Genomic DNA, 19,423 nt, shown 5'->3' with positions numbered 1-19,423 from the left:
GTTCCAATAACACTTTACCTACAGAATCAGGAAGCAGGGTGGATTTGGCCCAGGGGTCCTAGCTTGCCTACCACTTGCTTAAGGCAAAGGAATCTTGATAAGGTTCTCTTTCTAACAAAGAGTACTATTTTTCTCTGGTTTAATTGGCTTTAGCAAGTACTATTTTATTGTTACGACTTTAAGTATAATTAGGTAGAGGGAACAGCAGGTACAAAAGCTCCAAGGCAGAAACAAACTTAGAATGTCCTAAAGAAGAGGGAAAAAATATCAAACATGCATGTTATAGACCAAGGGAAGAATATTAAGAAGAGATTAAAGAAGTAGGGCCTAGGAGCCATTCGAAGTTAAGATTTTAAGTGAAAGAGAAATCCAGTGACTCATGCCTGTATTCCTAGCACTTAGGAGGCCAGCTGATTGCTTGAGCTGAAGAATTCGAGACCAGCCTTGGCAATGTGATAAAACCCCACCTATACAAAACAAATTACCAAAGTTAGCTGAGTGTGGTTGGGTGTGCCTGTAGTTCCAGCTATTTGAGCTGAGGCGGGATGGTCACTTGAGCATACGAGGTCTAGGCTACAGTGAGCTGAAATCACACCATTGTATTCCGGCCTGGGTGACAAAGTGAGACCCTGTCTCAGAAAGAAAAAAAATAAAAAAGTTATAATTCAGTGCTCTAAATTAGTAAATATTTATTGAGGGCTTATTATATGCCAGCTACTATTTTGGGTACTGGGGACACAAATTCAAATCTAAAGTTTTGTATTTATATTCAAATTCTTTTTTTTCTCTTACAAAATAGAAAAATGTCACTTAAAAAAAAAATAGAATCCTGTTCCTCCACTTACCATCTGGATCTTACCTCTTCTCACCTTTTCAGTTTTTTGTTTTGTTTTGTTTTGAGATGGAGTCTAGCTCTATCTCGAAGTCTGGAGTGCATTGGCGTGCATGATCTCGGCTCATTGCAACCTCTGCCTCCCAAGTTCAAGCGATTCTCCTGCTTTAGCCTCCCGAGTAGCTGGGATTACAGACACCCACCACCATGCCTGGCTGTTTTTTGTATTTTTAGTAGAGATGGGGTTTCACTGTGTTGGCCAGGCTGGTCTCAAACTCCTGACCTTGTGATCCACCTGCTTCAGCCTCCCAAAGTGCTGGGATTACAAGTGTGAGCCACTGTGCCCGGCCCCTTTCAAAATCTTCATTCTTCCCTCTTGCTTGCAGTCATTCCATGTCTCTTGCATCTTCAGTTTCTCTGTTAGATCATTTGTATCACATACAAATTTAGTAGAATTCTTTCCCTTTCTTAATTATGTAATTTCTCTAATCCTCTTTATAGCAAAACTCGTTGAAAAAGCTGTTTGTACTTATTATCAGGTTGCACAACACTACTGTAACCTCCCATGTTATCAAACTAACTGGTAGCCTTCTATGATTTATATAGATTCTTTTCAGATTTGATGTAAATAATCATCCCTTCCTAGTCTTCCTACTTTGGGTTTAACTTTGGATTTCTAGGACCACACTTAATTGACCACTATTACCCATTTTTTCCTGACTTATTCTGTTATGCCCAGGCGCTTTAAATGTCTAAGACTCAGCTGCAGTCCCCTTTAAAACTTGGTTTTTAGGTAATTACCTGGCTTTAAATACAATCTCTATGTCTGATTACCCTCAAATTTTTATCTCCAGTCATAATCTTCCTAAGCTTCAGACTTGTATATGCAAATTGACAGCTTCACTTGGAATTCTTGATCATCTTCTGCCTCCAAATCTGCTTTTGGTTGTAGTTTTTTAGGCTCATCTATTTCTTTTTTCTTTCTTTTCTTTTTTTTTTTCTTTTTTCTTTTTTTTTTAAGACAAAGTCTTGCTCTGTCACCCATGCTGGAGCGCAATGGAGTGATCTTGGCTCCCTGCAGTCTCTGCCTCCGGGATTCAAGTGAGTCTCGTGCCTTAGCCTCCTGAGTAGCTGAGATTACCTGGCTAATTTTTAAATTTCTTTTGTGTACGTGTGTGATGGAGTCTCGCTCTTGTTGGCCAGTGGCAACTGGAGTGCAGTGGTGCTCTCTCAGCTCACTGCAACCTCCACCTCCCGGATTCAAGCTATTCTCCTACCTCAGCCTCCCAAATAGCTGGGTTTACAGGCATGTGCCACCACACCTGGCTAATTTTGTATTTTTAGTAAAGACGGGGTTTTTCCATGTTGGTCAGGCTGGTCTTTAACTCCTGACCTGAGGAGTTAAAGGCCTGAACCCGGCCTAATTTTTAAACTTGTAGTAGAGATGGGCCATGTTGGCCAGGCTGGTCTCAAACTCCTGGCCTAAAGTAATCCCCTTGTCTTAGCCTCCCAAAGTGCTGGGATTATAGGCATGAATCACAGCACCAGGCCTCATCTGTTTCTTTCTTTCTTTCTTTTTTTTTTGAGATAGAGTTTTGCTCTTTTTGCCCAGGCTGAAGTACAATGGTGTGATCTCAGCTGACCGCAACCTCTGCCTCCTGGGTTCAGGCGATTCTCTTGCTTCAGTCTCCCAGATAGCTGGAATTACAGGCATGTGCCACCACACCTGGCTATTTTGTATTTTTAGTGGAGACGGGGTTTTTCTATGTTGATCAGGCTGGTCTCGAACTTCTGACCTCAGGTGATCTGCCTGCCTTGGCCTCCCAAAGTGCTGGGATTATTGGCATGAGCCACCGTGCCTTGCCTCATTTAAATGGCTCCATCTCTATCCAGCTGCTTAAGTTAAAACCCTAAGCTGTCATTCTTGATTGGTTCTTTCCCCTTACCTCTGTCACCCAGACTGGAGTACAGTGGCATGATCTTGGTTCACTGCAACCTCTGCTTCCTGGGTTCAGTTAGTTCTCCTGCCTCAGCCTCCAGAGTACATGGGACTACAGGTGCATGCTACCATGCCCAAATATTTTTATATTTTAAGTAGAGACAGGATTTCATCATGTTGGCCATGCTGGTCTCAAACTCCTGACCTCAGGTGATTTGCCCTTCTCAGCCTTCCAAAGTGCTGGGATTATAGGTGTGAACCATTGTGCCAGGTCGAAAGTATAATTTGAATCAGTATACTTGTATCCATTTCTACTTTTGTCCTAATCCAGCCCCTTGTAATCTCTTGACTAGACACTCGAGTGGAATACTCTTCATGTTTCTCTTTTGCCTTCTATAATTTATTCTCTGTAGAAGGTACTGTGCTGCTTCTGAAGCATAAACCAGATCATGTAATTCTCCCACTTAAAAAGCTTCCAGGCCCTCCTCCTCCTCTAATCTCTTCTCACTGTTCTCTCCTTACGCCACTATTACTTCCATATTGATTTTTTGTTGTTGTTGTTTTGAATATTTCAAATTTATTTCTGCCTTAGGGCCTTTTTATGCGTGATTTCCTCTGCCTGGATCATACTTTTTATGTTCTTGGCATAATCTTAGCTAAATGCCAATATGACCTTCCAGTGAGGCCTCCCCTCTTTACATTATCTAAATTAGTATCTGAAATACCTCTCATTTTATTTCATTGCTGCCATGCTTTGTATTTTTACTAAAACATAAGCTTTATCACTACAAACATCTGTTTTATCACTAATATCACTGTATCTACAGCACCTACCACAGGGTTTGGCAGATAGTAAGCATTGAGTCATGAATCATATTGCTTGAAAGCCATTTTTAGCTTTTATTTATTTTGTATTTATATTTTTTGAGAAGGAGTCTCGCTCTGTTGCCCAGGCTAGAGTGCAATGGTGCAGTCTTGGCTCACTACAGCTTCTGTGTCCTGGGTTCAATCGATTCTCCTGCCTCAGCCTCCCAAGTAGCTGGGATTACAGACATGTGCCATCATGCTCAGTTAATTTTTAAAATATTTTTCGTAGACACGGGGTTTCACTGTGTTGGCCAGACTGGCCTCAAACTCCCGACCTCAGGTGATCTGCTCACCTCGGCCTCCCATAGTGCTGGGATTACAGGCGTGAGCCGCTGCGTCGGACCCATATTGCTTGAAGGTCTTACAGTTAAACTATATTAAGAATGATTATTGAATGCCCATATTCTAACAAACTCCATTTCAGTTGTTAAGAAGAGATAGAACTAAAGCTAGACATATTTTAGAGCCTCTTCATTGTAGAAAGATGTCAGGTGCTATATAATTGAATGAAAAGTTCCTCATATAAATAGTCTTTAAACATTGGCGATTTCAGTATGTTGAATGCTGAGTTCTTTAAAGTAGCAGTTCTGGTTAATATCTATTTAGGAAAGCTGGAAAAGTTTTAAAGGCATTAGGAAACTAGCAGAATTAAAATAGTGTTGAGAGGGAGATTAACATTTACTATTAATACCTGTGTTAACTAAGTGATTGTTTACTGACCATGATATAATACATTGAGACAGAATGTGGGAAGACAAGGGGTGTAAAACTCTTCAGTATAAAGCATTTTAACAAGTAATGGTATTTTTTGAGTGATAGTATTTTTACTATGAAATTTTTAATTGCATACTGTTTAATTGTTGAAGGATTAAAGATACAGTTGTCCAAATCATGTAGTTGTAAGAATTAAGAACTTAAAATATATAATAATTTTATTCTCTCAACTCTGAAGTCTCTGTAAAGATTGTTTTTCAGAATTTATGATGTGCCGTAGATCAAAGATAGGCACTTGAAACTGATTCTAGCTGGGCATGATGGCTCATGCCTGTAATCCTAGCACTTTGAAAGATCGAGGTAAGGGATCGCTTAAGGCAAGGATTTCTGAAATTAGCCTAGGCAACGTAATGAGACTCCTGTTGCCTACAAAAAATTTTTTTAAAAATTAGCCAGGCTCGTGGTGGCTCATGACTGTAATGTACTCGGGAGCCTGAGGTGGGAGGATCACTCGAGCCCAGGAGTTTGATGTTATAATGAGCTATGGTCACACCACTATACTCCAGCTTGGGTAACAGAATTGAGACCATGTCTCTTAAAAAAAAAAAAAAAAAAAAGCCACGTGTGGTGACTCACACCTGTAATCCCAGCACTTTGCAAGCCAAGGTGGGTGGATCATCTGAGGTTGAAAGTTTGAGATCAGCCTGGCCAACATGGGGAGACCCAGTCTCTACTAAAAATACAGAAATGAGCTGGGCCTGGTGGTGCATGCCTGTAATCCTGTAATCGCAGCTCCTCAGGAGGTTGAGGCAGGAGATTTCATTTGAACTCAGGAGGCAGAGGTTGCAGTGAACTGAGATGCCATTGCACTCCAGCCTGGGTGACAGAGTGAGACTCCATCTCAAATGAAAAAAAAAAAAAAAAGATAAAAACAAGCCACATGTGGTAGCACACACCTGTAATCCCAGCTGCTAGGGAGGCTGAGACACGAGAATCACTTGAACCTAGGAGGCAGAGCTCGCACTGAGCCGAAATCATGCCACTGCACTCCAGCTTGGGTGACCGAGCAGGGTCAAAAAATAAAACAAATATCTCAAAAAATAAAATATCTCAAAAAATAAAACAAAAAAAGCAAGTTGCACATTTTAATATCTGTTAGTTAAATAAAAAAGTTACCAGTTTGGACCCTGGATGCCATACACTCATGAAGATCACTTTGAAACTAGACATAGTGCCAAGTGTTTTTCAGAAAAGTAAAGAAATAGGTTGAGCAAAGGAAATTTACCTATTTTTGAGGATGATGGAGGGAGGCTGGGAGAGGTAGTACTTTTTACCTGTGCTGATCAGTTTCAGGGCTTCTCCTGAGCCTCCTGGATCTAGGAGAATTATTGACAGATTACTCAGCCTCACATTTGAAACTCTTAGTTTTATTTTGCCATACTACTACTACACTTACATCATTAACTTGCCTGGGAGAGAGACAAACCATTAGTTGCTCTATGTAGTTTTTTTTTGAGATAGGTCTCACTATGTTGCCCAGGCTGGACTCAAACTCCTGAGCTCAAGTGATCTTCCTGCCTTGGCCTCCCACGGTGTTGGGGATTACAGGCGTGAGCTACCGTGTCTGGCTGTTTTTATGGTTTTGTTGTTGTTGTTAGAGATACGGTCTTTTTATGTTGCCCAGGCTTGTCTCAAACTGCTGGCCTCAAGCTGTCCTCCTACCTTGGCTTCCCAAAGTGCTGAGATTACAGGCGTAAACTGCTGTGCCTGGACCTCTGTATAGTTTTTCAGAATTAAGAGATCATATTCCTTAGCTGGATACGCAGGGTTACTCTAGTCTTTGTCTATTTTCATCTCTGGCCCTTTCTCCATTCCTTTAACTGCTCTGAATTTTAGTAATTCTTTTTCATTCTGTTCTTCCTAAACTTCAGTGAACATAAAATTGAAGGTGTTTATTAAAATGTAGATTTCTAAGCCCAATCTTTAAACATTCTAGTTTTTACATTAAGTAGAGCTGTGAAAAATAACAGCTTGCACTACAAGTAATTGTGTTGCTGGTTGTCTGTAGATCATGCTTAGAGAAACGTGGTTAAATGTATCATGCTGTTGCTATCTCTGACTGCATGCCTGCTTTCTGTCTGGAATACTTATTCCATCTCTTTGACTTCCCTATTTTATGGACTTGTTAAACTGCCCATTCTTTAAAACTTGCTTTAAATGTGACTGTTATGAAGGTTCCTGTGTGCATACTTCTAATTACTGTTATACTTGTTTCTTTGCCTGTAAGTCCAATTCTTAAGAAGGATCACTTTATTTTTTTATTTCCAGCATTTGGTACAGTATCTCACTGCCTGGTACTTACTGTGTGCTCAAATGTTTATTGATGGAAAAAAAGTAAGTTCCTTGAAGGTGGAGACAATGTCTCATCTTTGTGTCTCTGATGGTAGCTAGTGAACATTAAGCTCTCAAAATTTGTTTAATCAGTGCTATCAAACTGGTCTATAGGTGTGTGTTCTCCAAGGGTCTCTGTGAAATTTTGGCTGTTTTAAAAAATTTGCAATCTAATTTGAAGCTAGGAAAAAAATTTAAGTATATTTGGAATCATTCCGGATGACTGCCATTTTATACCACATGCTGCCGTGAGGTTTCAGTGCAGGTACTTGAATTTGTTTCAGATGTTTATGTTATTCAGATCACAGAGAGATAAAATTTAATGTGATGTTTTTCTAAATCCAAACCTCCAAAGGAAAATCTTGCTCTATTACAGGAATTTGTATACTACTTGCTTTTGAGAGACTGCTTATATGAATAAACACTATTCCTGAAGTCTGACCTTTCTGTACTACTTTAAGATTTCACCAGCCATGTTTTTCTGTCTTTTTGCATATGCATGGGGTATAACTTCTTCCATCATTACTGGGTTTTTCCTATATATTATTTGAAGTAAGTTACTTTTGCTAGGGTAATAGGTCCTGTCTCCTCTAGCAAAATTAGTGATTTATTTTAAACAGGTGCCATTGTGCCACTGGACTTGTACATAGAACCACTCTATTGGAAGTTTGAATTGTTGTGAACTGAAGTTATAAAACAGTTTTAAAGCAACTTCAGACTATTTGTAGTTGTACTTGAGCAAATTTTGAACAAATAAGTAGTGTAATGTATCTGCGTAAGGCATTATAGTTGAGAAAATGGATTTTTAATCCTTTATATCATTTGAACTTCATATTGCTGGGAAGAAGATAAAGCAAATATCTTTATTCCCACTTTATAAATAAAAAACCTCACGTTCAGAGAGGTGAATATGGTATTCTTTCTACTGGAGTAAATGCCTCATTGATTGTCATAGACGTTGGGAGAAAAAACAATAGATGCGCGATGGAAGATTGTTAGCAGCACACAAAAACATTACGTGAAAAGTGATAACAATACAGTAAATAAGTGCTTCACGAGTCCTAAAATTATGGAGTTGGAGCAATCAAGAAAGGGATCTTTAAGAAATACTTGAGGCCGGGCTCGGTGGCTCAAGCCTGTAATCCCAGCACTTTGGGAGGCCGAGGCGGGTGGATCACGAGGTCAAGAGATCGAGACCATCCTGGACAACATGGTGAAACCCCGTCTCTACCAAAAATACAAAAAATTAGCTGGGCATGGTGGCACGTGCCTGTAATCCCAGCTACTCAGGAGGCTGAGGCAGGAGAATTGCCTGAACCCAGGAGGCGGACGTTGCAGTGAGCCGAGATCGTGCCATTGCACTCCAGCCTGGGTAACAAGAGTGAAACTCCGTCTCAAAAAAAAAAAAAAAAAAAAAAAAAAAAAGAAATACTTGAAATAAGCCTTAAAAAATGTGTTGTAATTAAGGAGTAAGGGTTAAGAGATATTCTACAAATAGGGGCTTGGAAATGCCCAGGTTGTCTTCGTGAGTGGGAGGGAAGGTGATAGACTACTATTCTTTCTAGTACACAGTGTATAGAGATACTAAATGTAAGATAAAAAGCTTGGGGAACTTTTTTTTTTTTTACTTTTTAGTATGGAAATGCAAATATATACATGACATTATGTAAAACAGAATAGTAATCCCAGTTGACCATTACTTCAGTAGTATTTAAAGTTTTGCCAATCTTATTTCAATCTGTCTTTCAGTTTTTTTTGTTTTCGTTTTGATACAGGGTCTCTGTCAACCCAGGCTGGAGTGCAGTGGCATGATCATAGCTCACTGCATCCTTAACTTCCCTGTCTCAAATGATCTTTCTGCTTCAGCTTCCTGAGTAGCTGAAGCTTAGGACTATAGGTGTGAGCCACCATGCCCAGCTAGTATTTTCATTATTTGGTAGAGGTGGGATCTTGCTGTGTTGCCCAGACTGGTAATAAACTTCTGGTCTCAAGTGATCCTCCCTTTTGGGCCCCAAAAGTTCTGTGATTATAAGCATGAGCCACTGCATCCAGCCTCTTAAGTATTTTAAAACAAATTCCCATTTCACCCTTGTATTATTCCCTATATATCACTAACAGTTAAGGACTTTTTTTTTTTTTTCTGCCACAGTACTATTATCTCATATAACAAAATTAACATAAAATATCCAGTTCATCTTCAAATTTCCTCACTTGTCTCAAAAATATCTTTTTGTAATTGGTGTGTTCAAATTGAGATCTAAACAAAATTCACACATTGCGTTTGCTTAAACTGTTTCTTGAATCTCTCTTCATCTGTAATAATCCCCCTCTGTTTCAATTTGTTTGCATTTATACCATAGACCTGTTGAAGAAACTGGAAAATTTGGCTTGTAGACGTTTTAACTTTCTGGAGTGGGCTGATTGCTTCCTTCTGGTATCGTGTAATATTCTACTTCTCCCATATTTCTGATTAACTGGTATTTGGATTTAGAGAGATAATTAGCTTCAAGTGCTGTTCTTTTTCTTTTCTTTCCTCTTTTTTTTTTCTTTTCAGTATATTTTATAGGTGGGACTGCATACTTCCTATCACATAGCCTTAGGAGAGGCAAATAAAGCTTGGTTGTCTAACTCCTAATGATAATAATAACGATCAACAGATTGAGTTGTTGTCATCTTACCTACCTATCAACCTTTTACCTCAGAGTTTTAGCATCTATAGTTATTTGTTGCCTAGATCTATAATCTCTTAAGGGTTGCAGTTTAGTTATTTTTCTGATTTATTTATTCCTCTGCATTTTTTAGCTGTTGAGGAATTTCTAAAAGAAGCAGTTAGCACCTAAGTATTGGCTTCTTTATTAACAAGAGAATGTACTTACTATTTTAGTTTTAGGGCCAAGTCACATGTTAGAATCCCCTTTTATGCAATTCAGTTATTCTACTTGCTGGTAACAATTCAGAATTTTGAAAAAGTGACTTCATTTATAAATTATGGTGTTTTTGACCATACCTTACTGCTTATATATTGGGAATAATTTCATTACCTGTTACTAGGTTGGTGCAAAAGTAAATGTTTATTTTTGACCATTTTGAAAATTTTTGAACATTTTGAATTCTTGGAATATGAAATGAATATCTTGTGGGGAATTTCCCATGGATAAAGAGAAAATCTTTTGGATCCAGTGATTTTAGAACATACACATACTTCCTGCTGACAGGTTAAAAAGAAAAAGCACATAGAAAGCGGTATATGAATGAGTATAAACCACTATATAAGTTCTTCATTCTCTAACTGAAGAGTAAGATATCGAAGTTATATAAGTGAAATCTCATTTTTCTGTAGGATGAACACTGCATTGTGGATTATGTTTTGATACATAATTATAGAAACACTTCTATAAATAATTATGAAGTATAACACTTAGAAATATAACACTTCTGTCCTTAAATTTGGGAAGAAGGAAAAAGAAATTCATGCTTGTTTGCTTTTGGACCTCAAACTGCAAAAGTTATGGCTGCAATTGCTTAGTTAAGATGGTAATTGCATTAATTTTTAGATGAGGAGAACATGAACAGAAATGTGTTCTGCTTAGAAGCAGTTGGATTCAATACTCTCTATGCTTTCAGGCATCCACTTGGGGTCTTGGTTGGAATATATTCCCTGCAGATAAGGGGGTACTACTGTACATGCATTAGACATGAAGATTTTAATAATTTTTAATTCTGCTTTCTTGCATTGCCAGCTCGTCAGTGCTGCAGCTTTAATTTGAATCATAATTATACAAAACATTTGTGACAGGTTTACATGCTTAAATTTATCTGCATTTGCATTTAAAGTTTTATTTTGTTCCTAACCGTTAGCTACTTCAAAATATCCAAGTTTGGTCCATACATTTTAGTAACGTATTTTTCAGAGTTTGATCTAAATTTTTAAGGGTGGATTTTTGTGCTCTGGTCACAGTTCCTACGTGTTGCTTTAATAATAGTCTTGTAAATCGTTGCTAAAATTTCATTTCTTCTTTCTATGTAATTTTTAAAGAATTTTCAAAAGTGTCACTGTTGTAATCAAGGGCAATTTGGTAGTATCCATCAGTTTTATGTACATTTACCCTTTTATTCAGTATTTGTACTTCCAGGAATTCGTGTTATGGAAATACTAACATGTATGCAGAAAACATTAATGGATGTACATTTGCTGTGATACTTTTAATGGTGAAAAATAGAAATAATGTCAGTATCTACCAGTAGGGGAAATTGTTAAATAAATTTATATTCATATAATGAAATAAGCAATTATTACCAAGAATCAAGTAGGTATGTTGACATTTAAAGATGGAAAAAGTAAGTCATGAATATATGGCGTGTATTTTCAGATTTTAAAGTTATGGTACTGATTTAAAGCAAAAATTGTGTAGCTATACTGATACATAGAAAAGTTTAGGCAAGGATACATGGTGATATTAACATGGGAATGTTTGGGAGTTGGGTGGGGACATGGTCTTTCACTTCCTTATTACTGCTATATTTAGATTTTTTTATAATGAGTGTGTTTTAATTTTGAAATTAAGAAACATTTCTTTTAAAATAATAAGTGAATTCTTGATGTAACAGCATAAACGTTAGCTGAATATTAGTTTTCTTTTCTTCTTTCTTTTTTTTTTTTTTTTGGACACAGAGACTTACTCTGTTACCCAGGCCGAAGTGCAGTGGTGCGATCTCTACTTACTGCAGCCTCTTGGCTCGGGTTCAAGTGATTTTCCTGCCTCTGCCTCCCAAGTAGCTGGGATTACAGGTGCCTGCCATCGCGCCCAGCTAATTTTTGTATTTTTAGTAGAGACGGGGTTTCACCATGTTGGCCAGGCTGGTCCTAAACTCCTGACCTCGTGATCCACTGCCTTGGCTTCTGAAAGTGCTGGGATTACAAGTGAATATTGGTTTTCAAAGTACGGTCATGTGCACATAACAAGATTTCAGTCAACACCAGACCACATATACAATGGTGGCCATATAAAATTATATTGGAGCTGCTTTCTACAGGTATACTATTTTTTATCTTTTATATTGTCTTTTTACTTTACATGTTTTTTTTTTTTTTTTTTTTCTCTCTTTTTAGAGACAGAGTCTCATTGTGTTGCCCAGGCTGGAGTGCAGTGGCATGATCATAGCTCACTGTAACCTCCAACTTCTGGCCCCAGCCAGTTCTCCCACCTTAGCCTCCAGAGTAACTAGGACTACAGACTTGTGCCACCATGTTTGGCTAGTTTTTTTTACTTTTAATTTTTGTAGAGATGGGGTCTTAGTATCTTGCCCAACCTACACTTAAGCTCCAGGCTTTAAGTGACCCTCCTGTCTCAGACTCCCAAAGTGTTGAGATCATAGGCATGAGCCACCACACCCAGCCCCTATTTTCTATGTTTAGATATAGAATACTTAGCATTGTATTACAATTACCTACAGTATCAGTGCATAACATGCTGTATAGGTTTGTAGCCTAGGAGCAATAGCTATGCCATTTAGCCTAGGTGTGTAGTAGGCTATACTGCCTAGGTTTGTGTAAGGTACACGCTGTCATGTTCGCATTATGGCAAAATCACCTAATGATGTATTTCTCAGAATGTATCTCCAGTGTTAAGCAAATCATGACTGTATTCAGAACATATTGGGGACTCTGCAATCTTCTTCAGAACCATTCAATAACCTCAGTTTGTATCTCCTCTTTTTGCTGATTCTGACACACAGGGCTCACAAGAGCAGCCACTGGGAGCTAAATTGAGACTTTGTGAAGGGAGGACAGTATATTAAGAAGCAGTTGACTGTAAATATTGTTTTTTATGCTGCCAGTCTTATGACTAATCAGAGTGTAACCAACAAAAATTGTAAAACCGAATACTAGTCCAAATAGTACTAAATTCTAAGGGGAAGTTTTGAATAGGAGGTAGGATAAAGATTGTCATGAAAAAATTATGTCAAGTGATGTTACAGTATTGTAAAATAAAGGCACAGAAACAAATCATGTTACTGAGTATGTGCAAAGGAGAGATTAATTACAGTGTGAACTGACCTCAGATGTAGGTTTACAACCTCATGGATCAGTAGGAATTAATCAGGTGGAGCTCAGGAGGATTGATATGAATAAAGAAGTTAGGAAATTGATGTATGTAAAATGCTAGGCCAGAGAGTTTGTAAGTCAACAACAGTGGGCAAATTGTTGTGTCAGTAGTTGGTCATTCTCCATCATCTAAGACCAGAATTGTTCATCTTACAGGCTGCTGTTTATGTTTTTTCAGTTATAAATCTTGGTTTATTGTGAACTTTCTGTTCCTTAAGTTTGCTGACATTTCCAAGACTCTGTTATGTTAATATCTGGTCACACTCAACACATGCATTTATTTTTGAACACTGAAAATGCATACTTCAGATTCCACTTGAGGTCCATATAGATTCAGTATATTGTAGTCTTGATTAAATTATTTCTACTACTTCTTTGCACTCCTTTGCTTAGTTTTTTCAGTGCCATAGGGTTTACTAAATAATATTTGGCTTCTAGTAATTTTTTTTAATGAGAGAGAGAGAGCGAAAGAGAGAGAGAAGCTATATTTAAACTTGGAGTGGGACATTTATTTTACTTAAACAGAAGTTTGGTTATGACACATAATCTAGATGGGATATAGCTAAACTACAGTGCATCTCCCTGCTCTAAGTAGATACTGTATTTGTATAGCCAATATTTTAGTGTCAGTACCTCACCGTTTTAATTAAATTGATTTAAAAACAATGAATGGAATTCTCTTTGATACACCTTTTTTCCTCCAGACCAGAATCCGTAGAAGCTAGCCCTGTGGTAGTTGAGAAATCCAACAGTTATCCCCACCAGTTATATACCAGCAGCTCACATCATTCACACAGTTACATTGGTTTGCCCTATGCGGTAAGTGTTAAACATTTCTCTGAAAAAATATTTTTAAATTTAGAGATTGAAAGTAGATGTGTGGCCAGGCGTGGTGGCTCATGCCTGTAATCCAAGCACTTTGGAGGCCAAAGTGGGCAGATCACCTGAGGTCGGGAGTTCAAGACCAGCCTGACCAACATGGTGAAACCCCCTTTAAAAATAACATAAAATTAAAAAAAAAAAAAAAAAAAAAAGTAGATGTGTATGGCGTTATGCTTAAAACTGCATGTTTTAAAAGCATGGTTGTTTCATTCTATCAAAATAATGAGGTGTTTAATTTTTCATTAACCATTAAGGGATTAAAGTTCTGTAAAAATGAAGAGTTCCTCTTATTATTTTGTAATTTATGTTGTTAATAGTTTGGTATTATATTTCTTTACTTCCTAAAAGATTGTAGGTAAGGTTGTATTGTACTACCTACTATTATTTTTGAATTATATAGTACTTAATTTTTTGTTTTAATTTTTGAATTTTTGGTTTTTGAATTATATAGTAATTTATATAGTAAATTATATAGTTACCATTTATTGAGCACTTGTTATGTGTCAGACATATATTATTTAATCATTAAAAACAACTTCATGAGATGTAGTTTCCATCTCTTATTTCATAGGTGAGAAAATAAAAGCCTGTCTAACTTACTAAATATTGCATAGCTAGTAAGAGGCAGTGTTTAAATTCAAACGTAATTACATAATGACACATTTGTGATACTATGGAGGTAGAATTATGAGAGATGTTTGCTACTTGGGCCAGAATAAAAATTACCAAATTAATAAAACCTCTATATTATATACTTAAAACATAAGTTTTGTCATTTTGTTATTCTTTAGACTCCATATTTCTGAGATGTGTGTTTTTCTTTTCTTTCTTTTTTTCTTTTTAACACTTCTATTCTCACATCTTAACACCCTCTTTTATCTTGGAGGTGCAGCTATATGAGGACTGTGAAGATACGATTTGGTAGGGAGGGAATGAAATTTGGATGTCAAAGTGACCACTCCCACTTTGTAGATAGATATATTCACTTCCTACTGTGGTTTAATATCTGGCTTCATCAGGTCATTTTTTTAATAGTCTTAAGGAAGGAATGAGCCAATCTCATATTTTTTTAGTACTGAAATTAAGGGTCGAATTTTATTTAAGTTGCTTGGTTCATGTCATTGATGAAATTAAATAATATTGTGCTATATTTGTGTTCAATTATTCAGGACCATAATTATGGTGCTCGTCCTCCTCCAACACCTCCGGCTTCCCCTCCTCCATCAGTTCTTATTAGCAAAAATGAAGTAGGCATATTTACCACTACTAATTTTGATGAAACTTCTAGTGCTACTACAATCAGCACATCTGAGGATGGAAGTTATGGTACTGATGTAACCAGGTGCATATGTGGTTTTACACATGATGATGGATACATGATCTGTTGTGACAAATGCAGGTAAAATATTTTACACTATTATTTTATTTTTCTTGAATGCTAATAACCTTTGATTGGTAATGTTGGAAAGATAACTAAAGTCACTTTCAAGGGAATTAATGAATACATACTTTAAGTATGACTTGTACTATTTATGCAGTCCTAGAAAAAGCCCCCATGTGAAAAATGAGTTTACTAGAAATCCCTGTTGTTAACTGAGTAATAGGCAGTCAGTTCTGAACTTTATTCATGTAGGATCACATTTTTCTTTTCACTTAGTTCGGTAGTAGTACAAGTACATAAATATAGCAGTAGACAAGATAGAAATGAGAGAATTGAGTCCTTTGGAATAATTTGTGCTTATATAGTCAACTGTGATTTTCCAGTTTGGGGGAATTAAACATTTTGATTGATGTTTGTTTGACCTGACTCTTTCACCTCCTTTTGACTTGAACCTTGCAGCACTCTGGAGTCTCCTTGAACCAGAACCACAGTCTCCCCTCCCCCAACCCTGGTTCAGCCACCAAGAAAGGCCTCCTCCCCTAGAGAAGGTGTGATTGGGACAGAAAGTGGGGTTTTGTTTCATTTTTTTTCTGTTTTTTTTTTTTTGTTTGTTTGTTTTTTTGTTTTTGTTTGTTTGTTTGTTTTAATGGGAGGGGGAAGGAATTGGGGAGGGTGAAGAGGGAACAGTAGGATTTCAGCCTGAAAGTTACTGAGTTTATCCCCTGCATAGGGTGGGAAGCAGAGAGTACTTAAGCAGTGCATTGTAGAAGGCAAGAAAGTTTGGGAGCTTTACAGAATTTCCTGGCTCTGGTTATCATGGTGTAGCTTAATTATTCGATGTGATGTAGTATGGCTGTATACCCATATTTGAATGTGTGTATAAAAATGTACCCTAAAGCCAAATATTACTTTGCATTATTTGTAATATTATCCCCATCTATTAGATTAGGTGATTTGGAGTTGAATATTATTGATACAAACATGCAGTTAGGATTATGTTTCAAAAAGTTTGTTTACTCTTGCCAAAAAATAAGAAATTAAAAGGTTAAGTGGAATGTAAAATTTTACATTTTTATGGAAAGTTGTAATTAACACTTTGAGTTTAATAATAAAAACATATTGTAGTACCTTTCCAAATGTAAAAAAATTGCATTATATGACACATTCTACCATGAATAATGACTTAAGTAAATATATCCAGGAGGTAAATTTTAAAACTAAAAAATAACTTCAGTGACATTTTGCTTTCCTCATGGTAGAAAATGTCAAATCATATTGGAACCAATCATATAAAAAAGCTTTCTCTTGGCTGCTCTTGTCTAATGTCATAGATTACATACCACTTGGTATGTAATTTTTATTTTAATACATAATCATAGCAGTGTTTTTCTTTTAACTGTAATGGTCTATATATAATATACAATTATCTCTATTAGAGAATAGTAAAATTGTCCTTAGGTTTATATTCATCTACAAATTATTGAAGAACCAGTTCACAGTTTTTGGATTATTCAAGGTATTTGCCTCTCAGCGAGTCCTTTTTGTTACGAATCTCGTATTTGTTTTTCTGTTGCTCAACCTGTTTTTCTGTTGCTCAGCCTGTAGTCTCCTGCAAGGCTCTATTCATACTTTGTTGCCTCATTGTTTTTACATGTTCCTACTACTTAAACTCATCTCTTTGAAGTCTGACATACACAGCTCTGATTATTTATTCATTTTCTAGCTTTGTTTCTTCTGTTGTCTGCATGACATCATTACTTGCCCCACAAATTTATTTTTCTAACCCTTGTCATTTGTCCTACTTTTCGACTTCGTTTTTTGCGTTTGATATATATTTCACATTCTGTCAGTTCTTGCCCCAACATTTTCAGTTGAAAAGTGAAGAATAACACAATAGCAGTTAATTTGGTACAGTAGTCCCTCCTTTCACTTGGGATATATGTTCCAAGACCCCCAGTAGATGCCTGAAACTGCAGAGAATGTTAAACCCTATGGTACTGTTTTTTCCTACACATAAATACCTATGATAAAGTTTAATTTATAAAGTAGGTGCAGTAAGAGTTTAACAACAATGTAACAGCATACTGTAATAGAAGTAAATGTGGTTGGCCGGGCACAGTGGTTCAAGCCTGTAATCCCACCCAGCACTTTGGGAGGCCGAGGCGGGTGGATCACAAAGTCAAGAGATGGAGACCATCCTGGCCAATATGGTGAAACCCCCTCTCTAATAAAAAACACACACACAAAAAATTAGCTGTATGTGGTGGCGTGCACCTGTAGTCCCAGCTACCCGGAAGGCTGAGGCAGGAGAATTGCTTGAACCCGGGAGGCGGAGGTTGCAGTGAGCCGAAATCGCGCCACTGCACTCCAGCCTGGCACCTGGCGACAGAGTGAGACTCTGTCTCAAAAAAAAAAAAAAGTAAATGTGGTCTTTATCTCTCTCCCCTCCCCCTTCTTGAAAATATCTTAATATTTTCATACTGTGATTGAACACAGGTAAATGAAACTACAAAAAGCAAACCATGGATAAGGGGGAAGCTACTGTAGTTATTATATGTTAGAAGTATCTTATTCTTATGTAAAGAATAGCTAAGACTGTTTTTGGAATCAGGCATATATATCAACTTTAGACCAATTAGTCTTGGCAGTAAAATACAATAATAACAAATTGAGAAATTTGCCTCAAACTGGTCCACGTACTCCATTAAAAGTAATTAGGTTTAATCTCTGTCCTCATAGAATGCCTCTTATATTCTTTAACTTATTTTTCTTTGGCGTTATTCTGGTTCTGTCCTCCTTTAACTCAAGTGTGGAATGTTGGAAACGCCTTTTTAGTAGATCTTTCTGTTTCTAGTTTCTTCTTTGAATAATTACTACATGCCACCAAAGCACCTCTGATTGTTACCTGTTGAAAGAGGAAATCTACACACGTCTGCACATTTCAAGTCCTAAATAATCTGACCGTACTTCACTAAATCCGATTTTAACAACCTTCTATTCCTCCAAATGAATATTTCTCTTCACATACATTGAGCACCTTGTGGCCATCCTCTCTTCGTATTTGATAAATGATATTTGATAAATGTTGCTACACGGATACCTTTTCTTACTATTTCCCAAATGAGATTCAGTTCAAGTTCATTATTCTCCAAGGTGCTTTTCTCATTAACTACAAGTAGTGTGGGCATTTCTACTTTGTGATTTCTAATAATATTTGTGGAATAAATTATGTATTTTATATTTTAAAATTGTATTTGCTTTAAAAATTTATATATCCTGTGTTTGTCCTCTTGCTTTTGCATCTCAATATTTTATCTCCTTGAAGACACATTTCTATGAATTTCTCAGAGTACCTTGTAAGAGTACTAAGCTCAAAGTAGGTGCTTATTAAATGATAGTTAAATGGAATATCAAATCTTAATTTAAGGATGACTTTAATAATATTACATATCTTCTGCTTCTTTTTTAAGCGTTTGGCAACATATTGACTGCATGGGGATTGATAGGCAGCATATTCCTGATACATACCTGTGTGAACGTTGTCAGCCTAGGTAAGTTGCACGTATCTGATAACATTGCCAGTAATTTTACTAATGTAATACTAGTTAACAAAAGCTCCTTTATGAATTCGGACTTAAAGAATTAATGAATCACAGCCGGACATGGTAGCTCTTGTCTGTAGTGCCAACTACTTGGATGGCTGAGGCGGGAGAATTGCTTGAGCGCAGGAGTTCAAGGCTACAGTGAGCTTTGATTGTGCCATTGCACTCCAGCCTGGGTGACAGTCACAGAGCAAAATCCAGTCTCTTTTTTTTTTTTTTTGTATTTTCTATTTCACCATGTTGGCCAGGATGATCTCCATCTCTTGACCTCATGACCCACCTGTCTGGGCCTCCCAAAGTGCTGGGATTACAGGCGTGAGCCACTGCGCCTGACCTTTTTTTACATTTCTTCTTTGTTTTTTAAAATCTTTTTATCCTGGACATTTCAAACTTACATAAAAATAATGTGTAATGAGCCCACATTTCTACCACCGTACCCTCAGTAATAATCGACATACTTGTCCCATCTATACTGCCATATGTTTCTTCTCCCTTTACATGTATGTTGTTTTAAGGCAAATCCCAGATATCATATTATTCCACATATATTTCAGTACATGTGTGTTTCCATGTGTATATATTACAGTATATATCTGTAAAATAATTCTTTTAACAAAATAATCACAAAACAGCTAGGCAAGGTGGCTCACACCTGTAATCCCAGCACGTTGAGAGACCGAGGTGGGTGGATCATGAGGTCAAGAGATCG

At 37.0% G+C, this 19,423-nt stretch overlaps 1 protein-coding gene across 9 annotated transcripts in view; it reads left to right on the top strand.

Annotated features, from left to right (window-relative positions):
• KMT2E (lysine methyltransferase 2E (inactive)) overlaps positions 1-19,423 on the top strand; it is a 101,944-nt gene that overhangs the window by 38,386 nt on the left and 44,135 nt on the right. For 8 of the 9 annotated variants that reach the window (XM_074379263.1, XM_074379260.1, XM_074379265.1 and 5 more), the window contains 3 exons: positions 13,554-13,668; positions 14,901-15,130; positions 18,583-18,663. In XM_074379263.1, coding sequence (XP_074235364.1) covers positions 13,554-13,668; positions 14,901-15,130; positions 18,583-18,663 — 426 coding nt within the window. Of the gene's footprint in view, positions 1-13,553; positions 13,669-14,900; positions 15,131-15,571; positions 15,661-18,582; positions 18,664-19,423 lie in introns of those variants that run through there. The other variant, XM_074379266.1, reaches the window with a different exon arrangement.

This window comes from Saimiri boliviensis, chromosome 10 (assembly GCF_048565385.1).
Source record: "Saimiri boliviensis isolate mSaiBol1 chromosome 10, mSaiBol1.pri, whole genome shotgun sequence".
Classification (NCBI taxonomy): Eukaryota; Metazoa; Chordata; class Mammalia; order Primates; family Cebidae; genus Saimiri; species Saimiri boliviensis.
Note: the sequence above shows the minus strand (reverse complement) of the source record. Positions and strands in the feature narration are given on the sequence as shown.